This window comes from Mobula hypostoma, chromosome 13 (genome assembly GCF_963921235.1).
Source record: "Mobula hypostoma chromosome 13, sMobHyp1.1, whole genome shotgun sequence".
NCBI classification, from domain to species: domain Eukaryota; kingdom Metazoa; phylum Chordata; class Chondrichthyes; order Myliobatiformes; family Myliobatidae; genus Mobula; species Mobula hypostoma.
Window position 1 is genome coordinate 8330581 of NC_086109.1, and position 14118 is coordinate 8344698.

At 43.2% G+C, this 14118-nt stretch overlaps 1 protein-coding gene across 11 annotated transcripts in view; it reads left to right on the plus strand.

Moving 5' to 3' along the window:
* Positions 1 to 13739, plus strand: part of LOC134355399 (plasma membrane calcium-transporting ATPase 1-like) — a 357414-nt gene extending 343675 nt beyond the window's left edge. For 7 of the 11 annotated variants that reach the window (XM_063065213.1, XM_063065211.1, XM_063065216.1 and 4 more), the window contains exon 21: positions 1736 to 13738. In XM_063065213.1, coding sequence (XP_062921283.1) covers positions 1736 to 2050 — 315 coding nt within the window. In that variant the 3' untranslated portion in view covers positions 2051 to 13738. Of the gene's footprint in view, positions 1 to 1735 lie in introns of all 11 variants that reach the window. The other 4 variants (XM_063065220.1, XM_063065219.1, XM_063065221.1 and 1 more) reach the window with 2 other exon arrangements.
* The last annotated feature ends 379 nt before the right edge of the window (positions 13740 to 14118 follow it).

Sequence of the window (14118 nt, forward strand, 5' to 3'; positions counted from 1 at the left end):
CTCATTTCTTTTGTCTTTGTTCGTCACTGTTACGTTTACTTTTCCTTTACCTATTGGTGTAGAAGGCAGTGCCCAACAAGACCAGTTTGGTCTATTCTGTTTGTATCTTTACAGTAATCCATCATTTGAAACTGGTTGGAGTTGTCAGTGGACCCCTTTGAAACTTGCAGCTCACTCATAGCATTAGTACCTCTGTCTGCTCATTGTGGAATCCCATACCTGAACCGTGTGTCGAGGGGTATCTCATTGTTTTATGATGTCCGATGTTTCTGGTGTTACCTTTCTGCCGTTCTGTACAAACTCGGCCCTATGTCATGACTAATCCCTGTTGACTACTCTTAAACACAACGGAACATGGGACAGTGATGATTAATCAAATAAGTACCTGTTTCAGCTGGACCTTGTCACTCCACCGAGTCCACCATAAAAGATGTGGGTTTTCCAGAATTCCGTTTTGGATACAGTGCAGAACAAGCCCTTCCAGCCCAACGAGCCGCACCACCCAGCAACCCACCGATTTTAAGCCTAACCTAACCAGGGGACAATTTACAATGACCAATTAACCTACTAACCGGTGCACCTTTGGACTGTGGGAGGAAACCCGAGCACCCGCAGGAAACCCCCAGGCACGCAAGAAGAACGTGCCAACTTGCTTGCATACGGACGCCAGAATTGAACTCTGAACTCTTGACGTCCTGAGCTGTAATTGCGTCATGTTGACCGCCATGCTACTGTGGCGCCCATTTCCATCGATAACCTGGTGACTGATTAACGCCACTGTTCGAAGGGAGTGGTGTGTCCTAAGCACAGACCCTTAGCTCTGTTCACACAGCCCCTTGGAACTGTGTGATATTGTTTGGAAGGGGAAATTGGCAATACTTTTTTCAAGAAAGTGCTCACATTTGCTTAGCCAGTGTTGCTTTTTCCAACAAAATTACTTAACCCTATCTCCTCCCCCACTGGGGCAGAAGCCACCACCTGTCGCTTGCCAGAATCCCTCTGTCCTGGGCCAGTCTTTCAAGTTGTCCCCAGGTGCAGCCCATCTTCAAAGATCCCTCTTCTCCCAGGGATGAGGTCTATGGAGCTGCTGATGGCGTCTCTGTAGCTCTGGGTTTTTATGGGATGTGGTAGTTAACCCCATGCCCAGCCCTCCTGTTTCGCAGCCGAGCCTGGAACTGTCCGTGGCAGAGTTAAATTTATTTATGGAGTTATTGATTTTCTCTACAGTAATACATTTTAGAGTCTTGTTACTTTTTGACCATTCATTCCTGTTCATACAATCTCATTATTCCAAAGACCACTAACTAATTGGACTTCATCATAAGAAATCTCCACTTTCCCTGTTGGTGACACCCATGATGTTCTCATCTTCCCACCACTGTCAAGACCTTTCCTTCAAATATTGTAGTTACCAGAAACGTTATCATCACTTTACCATAAATAATCAGATTTTGCTTAAAAAACCAATTTGTTACCATTTAAATCAGGCATTGAGTCTCCATATAAGTGCTGTATCTTTATTCGGAATTTTCGGTTGAACAACTAATTTTAATTTTTCTCCATTTGTCATAGTTGCATTTCCAGTGTTGTGTTAATTTATATTACAGCCTCCACCGCACCCAGCCCTGACCACAATCTCGACAATATGTACGATCTCCATTCTCACTGCACGCTTCCCCTCGGCCGGGTCAGACGCCTCTCTAACTTGTCTGCTTTTGGCTCCTCTGCTCCACAGATCAAAGTGGTGAATGCATTCCGTAGTTCCTTGTACGAGGGGATAGAGAAGCCGGAATCCCGCAGCTCCATCCACAACTTCATGACCCACCCTGAATTCGGAATGGAAGACGACGAGCCTCGGATTCCCCTGATTGACGAGACGGACGTCGAAATTAATGGACTAACCATCTGCGGAGCTCCCAGCTCACCCCGTTCACCCAACAAGAACAACAATGCTGTTGACAGTGGGATCAGCCTCCCTCTCTCAGACGTTAACAAGTTCGCCTCCTCTACTCCGGGAAGCCCTCTACACAGTCTTGAGACATCTGTTTGACCGTCCCTCATCCTCCCTGTGTTCCGACCTTTACACCTGCTGCTTTCACACTATTTCCACTTGTCTTGCAGGAAGTTTAAAACAAAAAAAAAATTGTATTTTAGTTGGCAAATAGTCTGTGGGGTGGGGGGGGTGTTGGTGGGGGAGAGAACCCTCAGCTCCTAAAATGTCTCGTGCGGTGGGGGAAGAGGAAATGTTACCGGCAATTGTGCCATTTAATCTCAAAACGCCTTCTGAGGTTGTAAAGCAGACCAGAATGCTAATAGGTAAATCTAATTTGGTGTAATTTATATTAAGGCTTTTACTCTTCCTGTCATCAGCACCAGCAATTTACAAGACTTCAGGTTTTGTTGAAGTTGGAAACGCCATAGATTTCATTGAAAGTGACCCACAATCCCTTGTCCTGGCTCACAATGCCATAAAGCGGTGCAGTTTGTCCAACTCGATTATCATAATCAGATCAACATTTTATTGAAGTGTATACGAGGCAAAAGTCTCTTAAATTGCAGTTTCCTGTTCATAATGTCACCCTCACGCTAAGAATCCTGTTGGCCTGTGGCAAGGTGTTTGCAATCAACTTCCAAACAAGCCAGCTGGTCAGATCCAAAGTGGCGGACCTGACGGGAGACTTCCTCCAGGCCCTTCCAGAGCGCCAAGGTTAGCGGCGTTCTGGGTGGAAAGGAAGGGACGGTGTTTCAGGTGGGGTTTGGGGATGGTGTCCATTGGCATCCAGAGGGGGGAATAACAACTCCTAGCTGTCGCTGAGCGGTCATGGCAAACGCACGCTGAACTGTTTAATTTCCCGGCCCCAAGTCCAAGAATGACGCTCTGATCAAGTGCTCAACAACAAGTCCTTCCAGACCTGAAACTGCTGGCTGTGATAAAGAGCCACATCCTGAGAAATCAAGAACAGCCTCACACCAGATTTCCCTATCTTGCCCAAATTCAATGCAGTTGCATAATCGAGATTAAAACAAATAAATGGTGAGAATTTGATTTGGATTACAGCTTTCCAGCAGCTTATTTGCCACTTTATTTTCAAAGTTTATTGTAGGCAGTGTAATTCAGAAAGCCATTCTCTCCTTGGAGTTTCTCAGGGCTGCTTGTAACTAAACATATACATGGCTTCATTGGAAAGGAAATCTCATAGCCTAACTCCTTGGAAAGCAGAGCACCATTTTAAGTGGCATTACGTGTGAGTATTTCGTGCGCGCAATTGGACGTAGCAGCATACACCACTTGTATCCAGATGAGCTTACCCCGTGTTCTGCATCTGAGCCTGGTCAGGATTTTGTCCCATGGGTTGGTGGCTTCTTAATCTTTTGAAGTCAGTGATGCTTAGCCAGTGTCACAGCATCTTGTTGCCAAGTCAGCACAGTGGGCATCAAAAATTCAGGGAATTTTCAGGAAGGTGACCTCGCAAAACCGGTTATACAGCCACAAGCTGGTTTCATTGTGAGTAACTGGTAGCACTAAACAGTTGATAGGATTGCCCCCACCCCCCAATTCAATATTCAGGTATTGTCAACAAAACTCTTGATTGTAAGAGTACGGTTTTCTGCCATTTCGTCATGTGCTCAGTGAGCTCCGGGGTTCCCTGCAGCTCTTGTCCACCAGAAATATCGTCAACATGAGCTCCGGGGTTCCCTGGAGTACTTCAAAAACACAAAAAAAATCCACAGATGCCGGAAATCCAAAGCAACACACACGAAATGCTGGTGGAACTCAGCAGGTCAGGCAGCATCTAAGGAAAAGAGTAAACAGTCAAAGTTTTGGTCCAATATGGGAGGATTCCTGAAGCAGGGTCCTGGCCCAAAATATTGACTGTTGACTCTTCCATAGGTGCTGCCTGGCCTGCTGAGTTCTTCCAGCATTTTGTGTGTGTTGTCCTGAAGTATTTGTCCAACCAGAAATCCCGTCAACATGAGCTCCAGCTGAGCTTAGAGGTTCCCAGAAGTCCTTGTCCACCATAAATCCCGTCAACATGAGGTCAGCTGAACTCGAGTTCCCTGAAGTCCTTCTCCACTATAAATACCGTCAGCATGAGGTCATTTTCGCTGTGACATCTGTAAAGGTAAAAGTACCACTTTCTACGGGAGACGTTGCTGCAAGACTTTTGAGACACAGGTAAACTTTGAATTACCCCAAAAAAATGTTAGTGTTGATTGGCCCAAGCTGGGTTGTAAGCATTAAGCAAACACTTCAAGACTATCCATGTTTATTTAATTCTAGTTGGTTTCGATGTAATCTTGTTTCATAGTACTACATAGGGAAGGTTTAAAGGGATGTTGAGGGCAGGCAGCTTCCTTAAGGCACTTTGTAAAGCTGTTGTAAGTTTTGGAAGATAATTAACAAGGAAAACCTATAGATTTATTACAAAAGGTAATGTTGTAATTTACCTTTGATAAGTTAATAAACCAATGGAAAATAGATACTGCAGTTCCACAGTATAATGTTTAGTTGAAAAAGAAATCTTTTCCAGGATTCACTTATTTATGAAGGGTTTGAAAATAATATTTTGAACCTCTATGCATTAAATTGTTTGTACAGAAACAGGTATTCCTTATGTGCTTCTCACTGGGAAAAGTTGCTGAATTATTTGTGTTTCACACCTTAAGATAAAGATGTACAGCTGTAAGAAATAGTTCCAGGTCCTCAGAAAGTTTCTGGAGCTCAAATAAGTGTCCCGTTGAGGGATTTTCCTCGGAGTCTGTTCCCCTTCAGTTATGGTTGCAGAGTTGCTTTGTCAGAACACAAGTTCTGATGCTGAAAAATGTTTGAGCAAAAAAGATTCTGAGGATGGAGCCCTCTTAGAAAATCAAAAGCAAAATACTGCAGATGAAGGATATCAGAAATAAATACCCAGCTGGTCAGGCAGCCTTCGTGGGCAGAAACAGGTCGGAAATCCAGGTTGATGATTTTTCTTCAAAGCTGTGGAAAAATTAACAGTATCCACCTGAAATTTGAACTCTTTCTGCACAGGCGCTGCCTGACCTGCTGAGTGTTTCCAACCACTTCTGATCTTACTGTGAGGGAAGCAAATAAATTTTGTGTTTGGTTGAAACCTTTCGATCTGCTGAACTGGGAACGTTTTAATTGCTGAGGATCCAGAAAGCAAAATGGAAGAGGCGAGGGAATGCGAGTTGTAAATTTTTGTCTGGATTTCGAATTTTTTTTTTCCCATTTTGTGTGAAGAAAGTAGCACGTGCCCTGTTGTAACTCCCTGAGGGCTAGGGGATATGGGTGAAACTGGTATGTGTTAAGATGGCACTGGTGAAATTGGGGCTAGCTTCGTGGGCATCGTGGTCAGCATGGACCCATTGGGCTGAAGGGCCTCTATCTGTGCTGTATTGTTGAATGAAGTCCCAGTCTATGCAAACTCTCCTTGTGGCACCTACGGATTCTCCCATAAGAGGAAACATTCTCTCTGTGGTAACTCCTCACAATCTTCTAGGTTTCAATCAGTTCTCCATCAGAGTATAAGATACAGGAGCAGAATTAGGCCATTTGTCCTCTCAAGTCTGCTTCTAGCTGATTTTTTAAACTCTTACTAGAGTCATGCTACAGCACAGAAACTGGCCATTCAGCCATCAAATCTGTACTGAACTGCTATTCCTACTAACTTGGGCCCTTCATTCCTAAGTGGAGCATAAGCCATTGATGACCTCCTGTTTCCATTATCCAAAATCAGCGTTATGGTTGGAGTTGATCAACGTTTCTGCAGTCCACTGTACAGAGGACGTAGGGTTGGATTCTGACTAGTCCCACTGACTGCATCTGGACCAGAGCCCTCCGTGCTCCGCTCATCTACTAATCCAAACTTCTCTTAAATGTTGTATTCTCCCGCCTTCTCACTGTAACCCTTAGCACCCCCTCCCCGCCAGTCAAGAACGTATCAATCTCTGCCTAGGTGCACCAAGTGACTTGGCCTCCACTGCTCTGTGTGAGAATGAATTCTGCAGATTAACTGCCCTCTAGCCAGAAAAATTCCTCCTCATCCCAGGTCTAAAGGGACGGTCCTTTAGGCCGGATCTGGCCACTGCGTAGTCGTAGTGATGCAATCACTTGAGTCGAGTAGGATGTTCTGCTAAGGGGTTGACCGTTGGTGACTGATCCGTGATCTACATAAGACCCAGGATGTTGACAGAGAATGCCTGAGCGTGACCTTGTTTAATGTGGGGAGGCTGATGTACAGTCATCATAGAGTCGTTGGCAGATTGGGGTCATGGTCCAGTGACATGGAATGACTGGGGACCCTTCACTGCCATTGTGATGTGTCATCATCTTCTGCCAGCTCCACTGCTGAGGCCTTGGTTGGATCGCTCTTTGCCTGGACCCTCCCCCATGACCTTACCGCTACCTGTGACCCTATCAGGAGCATCAATGTCATCAATGTCAGACAGCGTCGCTTTCGGGATTTCGGGAGCCGCGACAAGGTGACGACCCTTGGAGAGTACTGGCCGCTATAAAATCTGTGTCACTGAAATAGTGAGCGAATATTGCATTCTGTGAATGGAAAAGTGTGAAAAACAAACTCGGTTATGAGTTCCATGGGGCTTGACGTCTGGAATAATGTGGGTGTGCAGTAGTTCCAGGAGAATAGAGCATGGCTGTCCTTTTTACCATGAGACATGGGAACAGAATTAGGCCATTTGGCCCATCGAGTATTTCGCCATTTCATCATGGCCGATTTGTTATCTGTCTCAACCCCATTCTTCTGCCTTCTCCCCGCCCTGACTAATCAAGAACCTATCAACCTCTGCTTTAAATATACCCAATGACTTGATCTTCACAGCCGTCTTTGGCAATGAATTCTACAGATTCACCACTCTCTGGCTAAAGAAATTTCTCCTCATCTCTGTTCTAAAGGGACATCCTTCTATGCCGAGCCTGTGCCCTCTAGTCCTCGACACCCCCACGATAGGAAACATCGCTCCACATCCTCTCCTTTGCCAGGGGTCTCCCTTCCACTGATAGCTGCATGAAGTTTTACTGGTGGGACGGCACTGTTGTAATCGAATCCTTCAACAGAGTAGCCATGGTCACCTGAGGGCTTTAGGAATCAAAGCAGTTTATCAATGAGTCAGTTTGATTTATTGACAAACCGCTATAATACCCAAAAAGGAACTTTAAGAAGTGTGATTGTTACTCAAAATGGAATTGTATACAAAGTTCCAGTGAGCAGTCTGCTCTTGTCACTGGGGTGTAGAGGGTTAGAGGGTAGTGGGTGGGTAACTCGAAACGTAGAAGAGTTGGTGCTGGTGACAACTAATAATTATAGGTGGAAATGCTAAATGAGTTGATTTCTCATCACATCTGCTCAGTGAAAATCTTTGCTTTGCATTCTGCCAGTGCCGATCGTGTCATCATGTCAATGCATTGAGGCAGTACGGGAGAAAACGGAGCGCAGTGTAAGGTGTCAAAGTTACACAAACAGGTGCGGTGCAGGCAAACACAGTGCAGGGTGATAAAGAGGTAGATTGTGAGGGTGAGAGTCCATCTTATCGTTCTAGCGAACCGTTCAATGGTCTTTGGGGAATGGCAGATGCAACCAACAAAGTTGAAACCCTTTGCAAGAAAATTAGGGATGAAAGAATGCACGTTTTCAGGAGGTTAGCCCATTGGCCAGAGGTTTCTTTCCAGTTGCAGATGGCACGGTGTGTACCTTTGCTTCTTTCCATGAGCTCCCAGAGGCTGACTGTTGTTTGCCCAGTGCTGGCAAGCTGTGTATTTTGATGTGCCTTTTCCAGGCCTTTCTTATCCTTGTGAGTTTGCATCTCTGGTGTAGATACAAGTGTCAACACTTTGGTTGTTTCTTTGGGCGATCTTATAGCAAAAAACAAGAACCACCTTCACTGAGTAGGTCCCATTGAAAGTGAGAAAAAAAACCCTTCTTAGTTGCACCTTGGGCACTCCGGACAGGAAGCCAAGAGGGAAATGGATACCGCTTCCCCGTTAAAGAGCCTTGCAGGTTCATAACTCACCAGAACGGGACCGGCTCCCTTTCTCATTCAAACAGTCTGCTAAGAGCTAGGAGGCTTTCTGGTGAAGCTCTACAGAGCTGATACGTAAATGATTATGATGAATTCCAAGCTCACTTCTTTAATCATCGGTGTGGCTGTTTGTTCTGATATAAGCATATGGTACTACATTCTAATTGGACCTGTCGTCTACTTTTTCATAAAATTACAGTGTCACAAAGGGGTGTTTGAATTTGCATCCAGCCTCAACACTACTTTTTAATTAGTTTCTCTTGTCTCGACATATTTTGATTTTTGTCTCTCTACCTTCCTCCTTCCTTTCCTCCCACAATATCTTTGCCTTGATTATGTACAGGCACATTTCTAATAAGTCAGGGTGAACACATCTGTGCATGTGCTGATCTGGCTTTCCAAGCCCCACTGCAGTGAGAGGTGGGGCACTGGGAACCAGACCTGCTCCCCGTGGTTGAAAAACAACAGCAAAACTCTGCAGATGCTGGAAACCCTGAAATAAAAACACTCAGCAGATCAGGCAGCATCCGTGGAGAGAGAAACAGGACCCCTGTCCTGATGAAGGGTCTCGGCCTGAAACTTCAACCATGCATTCCCCTCCACAGCAGCTTCCTGACCTGCTGAGTTTTCCAGCATTTTGTATGCGTGTCTGTGTTCCTGTTTCAAGCCTTCTGTTTCTCTCTCTCAGTTATATATTCTGCTCTGTTCTTTTGCACCAATCCCAGCTGTATTTCTACCGACTGAAGACATCTCGAACTGTTGCAGTGAGGATTTCACAGTGGAATCATACATAAACAATTTAAAAGTACTGTCTGTGTACTGTAGTGGTTTCCCAGTGATATTTAACAGAAGTTTCCTTTTCTTCGACTAATTAAGGTAGTTCAATTCTTCAACCTTTTAATGAGTTCTAGTTTTTGAATGTAGCAGAAGTCTCTGACATGTTTTTGGTACTTTGGCTGAATTGTATCGAAAAGAAATTGTGCAGGTATTCAGTTCAGTATAATCATTGGTTGCTCCTGTAAGCATATCCTATCCCAGTTTAAAACCATGTGTTTATTCGGTTAGCAATTATCTGAATCAGTTAGCGTGATGGAAAGTGCATGAATTAATGTAAGTTACACCAACAACTAAATTTTCCTTGTGGATTCCGTGATCAAAGGGTTGAGATTTTAAGAGGGGCCATGACTGAGGTACGCCAGATTATGAGGGATATTGATAGCATACATTGCTGGGAACTTCTCCGCATCTCAGATTAGATCAAACTAGAGGACGGGGTTTCTGGTGAGGGGGTAAAAGAATTAGAGCGATGGTTCCCACCCTAGGGTCCACAGACGCCTTGCTTAATGGTATTAGTTCAATGCATAAAAAAGGTTGTGAAACTGATTTGGAGAGTATCTGAAGAGACCCTTCTCTGAGAGAGTGGTAAGTCCCTGGTATACTGTTCCTGAAAATGGGTTGAAGACTGAAATCATTCAAAAAGCATCAAGATGAGAAGCTCAATAAATCATTTAGGGATAGGACCAAGTATAGAAGGTTTGGGCCAAATGGCCTGTTTCTACGCTACAATTATATGATCAAACCACCTTTGATAATCACCCACTTTTCAGGTACAGGAGCTTCACTTTTGATGGTATCTTAATGTGGCCCGTCTACCCTAAGACCAGTTTATCAGTAATGGGTGACAGCTGTACCTCCACCCACTGGAAGAGGGCAAAAAAATAGCAGAAGTAACTGGTTCAAAGGGCTAAGCAATATTGCATTATTTTCTTAGTGAGCTGTGCGGTCTGCCTTACAAAGGGGTTTGCATAACACCTACCAATTGCACCCAAGGTTAAACAGGTAACTTGGAGAGTGGGTTTTGATTTCTCAAGGACAGAGGTCTCCAACGTGGGGTCCACGGACCCCTTCCTTAGTGGTATTGGTCCGTGGCATTAAAAAGGCTGGGAACCCCTGTTCTAGAATCTGATCTGGTGTCGTTGCTATAGAAGGAAATATATTTTACACAGGGTTTTTGGGACCACAAGTGTTTTAAACTTTCTTTTTCAAAGAAAATTGTGCATAAAAAGCACCCACAGGCCCCCTTCATCCTCATTAATACTGGTCAGCACAGCCGTGTAAGCAATGCAGTTTCTTTACTTCCCAGTTTCCGAAGAGTATATCTTCTCCTTCCAATACTTGCTCAATTTGCTCTGTAATTGTCAACCGTACAGGGAATCAGCAACACAGTGGTGACAGGAGGTTGCCAGTTTTCTGATGGCTTTTTTCAGTTTTCTTATCAACCTTGCCCTGGCCCAGAAGTGTGCTTTCTCTTCTTCACTGTTACTGTTGTTGTTTAAAATGTACACTCAGAGGCCACTTTATTGGTAAAGGAGTGGAACCCGGTGCGGTCTGATGCTGCTGGAGTTCACCAATTCAAGGTTGGACGCGTTGTGCATTCAGAGATGCCCTTCTGCACACCACTGTTGTAATGCATGGTGATTTGAGATACTGTCACCTCCCCGTCAACTTGAACCAGTCTGGCCATTCTCCTCTGACCCCTCTCATTAACGGTGTTTTCTCCCACAGAACTGCCGCTCACTGGATGTTTTATCATTTTTTTGCACCATTCTCTGTAAATTCTAGAGACTGGGACTAAAATCCCAGGAGATCAGCAGTTTCTGAGATACTCAAACCACCCCGCCTGGCACCAACAATCATTCCACAGTCAAAGTCACTTAGATCAGATTCCTTCCTCGCTCTGATGTTTGTTCTTGACAACAACTGAACCTTTTGACCATGTCTGCATGCTTTTATACGTTGACTTCCTGCCTCATGATTGGCTGATTAGATATTTGCATTAACGAGCAGGTGTAACTAATAAAGTGGCCGCTGGGTGTACGCTTTAATGTTGTACACATTGGTTAGCGTTCTTGCCAGAGTTATGGCTCTGTGTCTCGGCTACATCTGTTGCTTTGCCAGTAACAGGGAAACTTTCAAACCTTAAAGTCAAAAGCCATGCTTACGGTGAAAGATCGATGTTTCAGAAGAAATCCAACCTTTCGCCTCTAATGGTAGAAAAGAATTTGTACGAGATTCTTTGGTAACCGGAGTAGAAGGTTGGGCAGTTCATTTTGTTAACTCGGACAGTGGAAGTGACTAATTTAATTCACTCCAGCAAGTCCTTGTGGCCAATGATGTTCTAGTTGTTTTTCCTTTTGAAACACCAGTTTTAATTTAGGGAAAGGGATTTATAATTGAGATAACAGGTTATGCAGTGGGATATATGCATGTTCGTTACACATTGCCGTCATCACCTTGATATACTGATAATTGGTAGGCATTTTAATTTCCTGTCTACTACCAGTCATTTGGGGCATCTTTGCTCTTATATTAAAAAAATTGTGCCCATTTTTGAAGTATTTTTATATACATTATGTTGATATTAAATTGGTCTGAGAATTTTGCTTTTGTGTATAATTCTGTTTCTATGTATAATATATTCTATTCTCTTGGGTTAATTTAAAAGTGAGCGACACTAAAAAGTATAAAGAACACACTATGGCTTAAGTTATTGAATAAAAATGTATGGTGCTGTAGCTTAAAGGTATATATTCTGTTTAATAAGCATCAAAAATAGTGCAGCTTCGCTAACTTAAATCTTGAAAGATGAGAAACTTATTAATTCTGACGTGTGTGTCTTACATGTGTGTGCGTGTGTGTGTGTGTGTGTGTGCGTGTTCCTCCATGAAACGAGTCAGTAGTGTCCAGTAGGCTTGGGAGCAATGTCCAGACTCATTGCCCTAGTGTTGTATGTTAACCTGCTGCGGCTCTTTACCTTCGACACAGGAACTAAGGGAATGCTTTTCTTTTGTAAATGCACCCGACTCTTAAACTCTGCCACCAAGTTTCTCAGTTTCCATTTAAAAGTTTTAAGATGTTTTTGATGAATATAATATTGATTGTAAAAGGCGGCAAAGTCTCATCAGCTGCGCAGTGGCAACGTTTTGTGTTTTCGTCTGCTTTTTGGGGGGGGGGGTGCGGTGCAAAGTTTGGAAAGTTTAAACTGTGGGAGACCGGGAAAGAGAGCTTCGATGCAGCTTCATTGCACAAGTGAATGTATAATACATATTCTTCGGTTTTTGAATAATTCCATCCTTCAATAAACTCACTAGTGAAGCTAAACTATTTCTTTAAACGCAGACAAGAGCAAGACCGAGGTATCCAGTAACTAGTGTAATAAACACTGGTATTTTTGTAAAAAAAAAACTCATGAAAAGCTTAAAAAATTTTTGAAAATGACTGAATAATTATGTGGTATGCATGACGTACTGTGGTGGATCAGAGCAATATGCACCTAATGTGCTTTGCCACATTAGCGTTCAGCTTGGAGTGCTGATGCTGTATCTTGCATTTTGATATTTTTTTCTCATTACCAGTGATATAACCTCTATGTAAAATGTTTTGCATGTATTTTTATGGTTCTTGTGATGGAATGGAATGAATAGTCAAAACAGCTTCTTCCAGAACACAATATAATCAATGACTACTAAGTTCAGTTTGAGAAGCAAGATCAGATTTAAAAATTGGCGACGAGATCTTAAACTTCAAAAGTGTGATTCTAGAAACTTCAGAGTATTTTTTTACAAACAGCCTGCATTTGTGAATCATAAAGAAAAAAAATGTATCCTGCAATCTTCTTGTATTAAAAGGAATAAATATTTCTCCTTCTGTTGTTTATGGATAACTTTTTTATCCTGTTGTAAATAAATTCATTTCTTTGTTTATTTTGAACTATGCAAATAGCTCTGTAGTTATAACCTCTTCCTTTATATTTTTTTTTCTCTTCAGTTAAATGTGCTTTGGTGGAATGTGTTTTGTTTTGGAAGATTGTAGTAAATGAACGTGTGCAGTCTCTATCTCTCTCTCTTCCTCTCCTTCTCTCTCTCTTCCCATCAAGCTAAGTTCAGACAACGATGTCAATTGATTAAAAACAAATAAAGAATCTGGGGGAATGGAAAATTTGTGTCTCTCTGTTACTGGTGGGATTGTGTCCTGGATCTGGGGAATGTGGAATTTGTACATAATGTGAATGGGAACTGAATATTTCTTATGGATTCTAAATTGGTAAATAGTTTATTATTGACACCTACACCAAGGTACAGTGAAAAAATTGTCTTGCATACTACACACCAGCTGTGTGGTGAAAAAGGCACAACAGCGCCTCTTTCACCTCAGACAGTTGAGGAAGTTTGGTGTGGGCCCCCCAGATCCTAAGAACTTTCTACAGGGGCACAATTGAGAGCATCCTGACTGGCTGCATCACTGCCTGGTGTGGGAACTGTACTTCCCTCAATCTCAGGACTCTGCAGAGAGTGGTGCGGACAGCCCAGCGCATCTGTGTTGTGAACTTCCCATGATTCAGGACATTTACAAGGACAGGTGTGTAAAAAGCGCCCGTAGGATGATTGGGGACCCAAGTTGCCCCAGCCACAATCTATTCCAGCTGCTACCATCTGGGAAACGGTACTGCAGCACAAAAGCCAGGACCAGCAGGCCATCAGACTGATGAACTCATGTTGATTTAAGTGTATTCTGTATTACATTGACTGTTCTATTTATTTAGAAATGATTATGATTGCACATGGCACATTTAGATGGAGCGTAACAAAGATTTTTACTCATGTATGTGAAGGATGTAAGAAATAAAGTCAAATCAATTCAATATCCAGACATGCTCCTGATTTGGAGTATTGTGTACAGTTTTGGTCGCTACCTACAGGAAAGACATTAATAAGGTTGAAAGAGTAAAGAGAAAATTTACCAGGATGTTGCAAGTGTGGAGAACCTGAGTTATATTTGGGAGATTGAGGGGAAATTTGATAGCGGTATACACAATTATGAGGGGTATAGATAGGGTAATTACAAGCAGGCTTTTTTCCATTGGGTGGGACTACAACTAGAAGTCATGAGTTAAAAGGGAAATGTTTAAGAGGAACATGAGGGGAAACTTCTTCACTCGGAGGGTCATGGGAGTGCGGAATGAGCTGCCAGCACAAGTGGTAAGTGCGAGCTTGATTTCAGCATTTCAGGGAAATT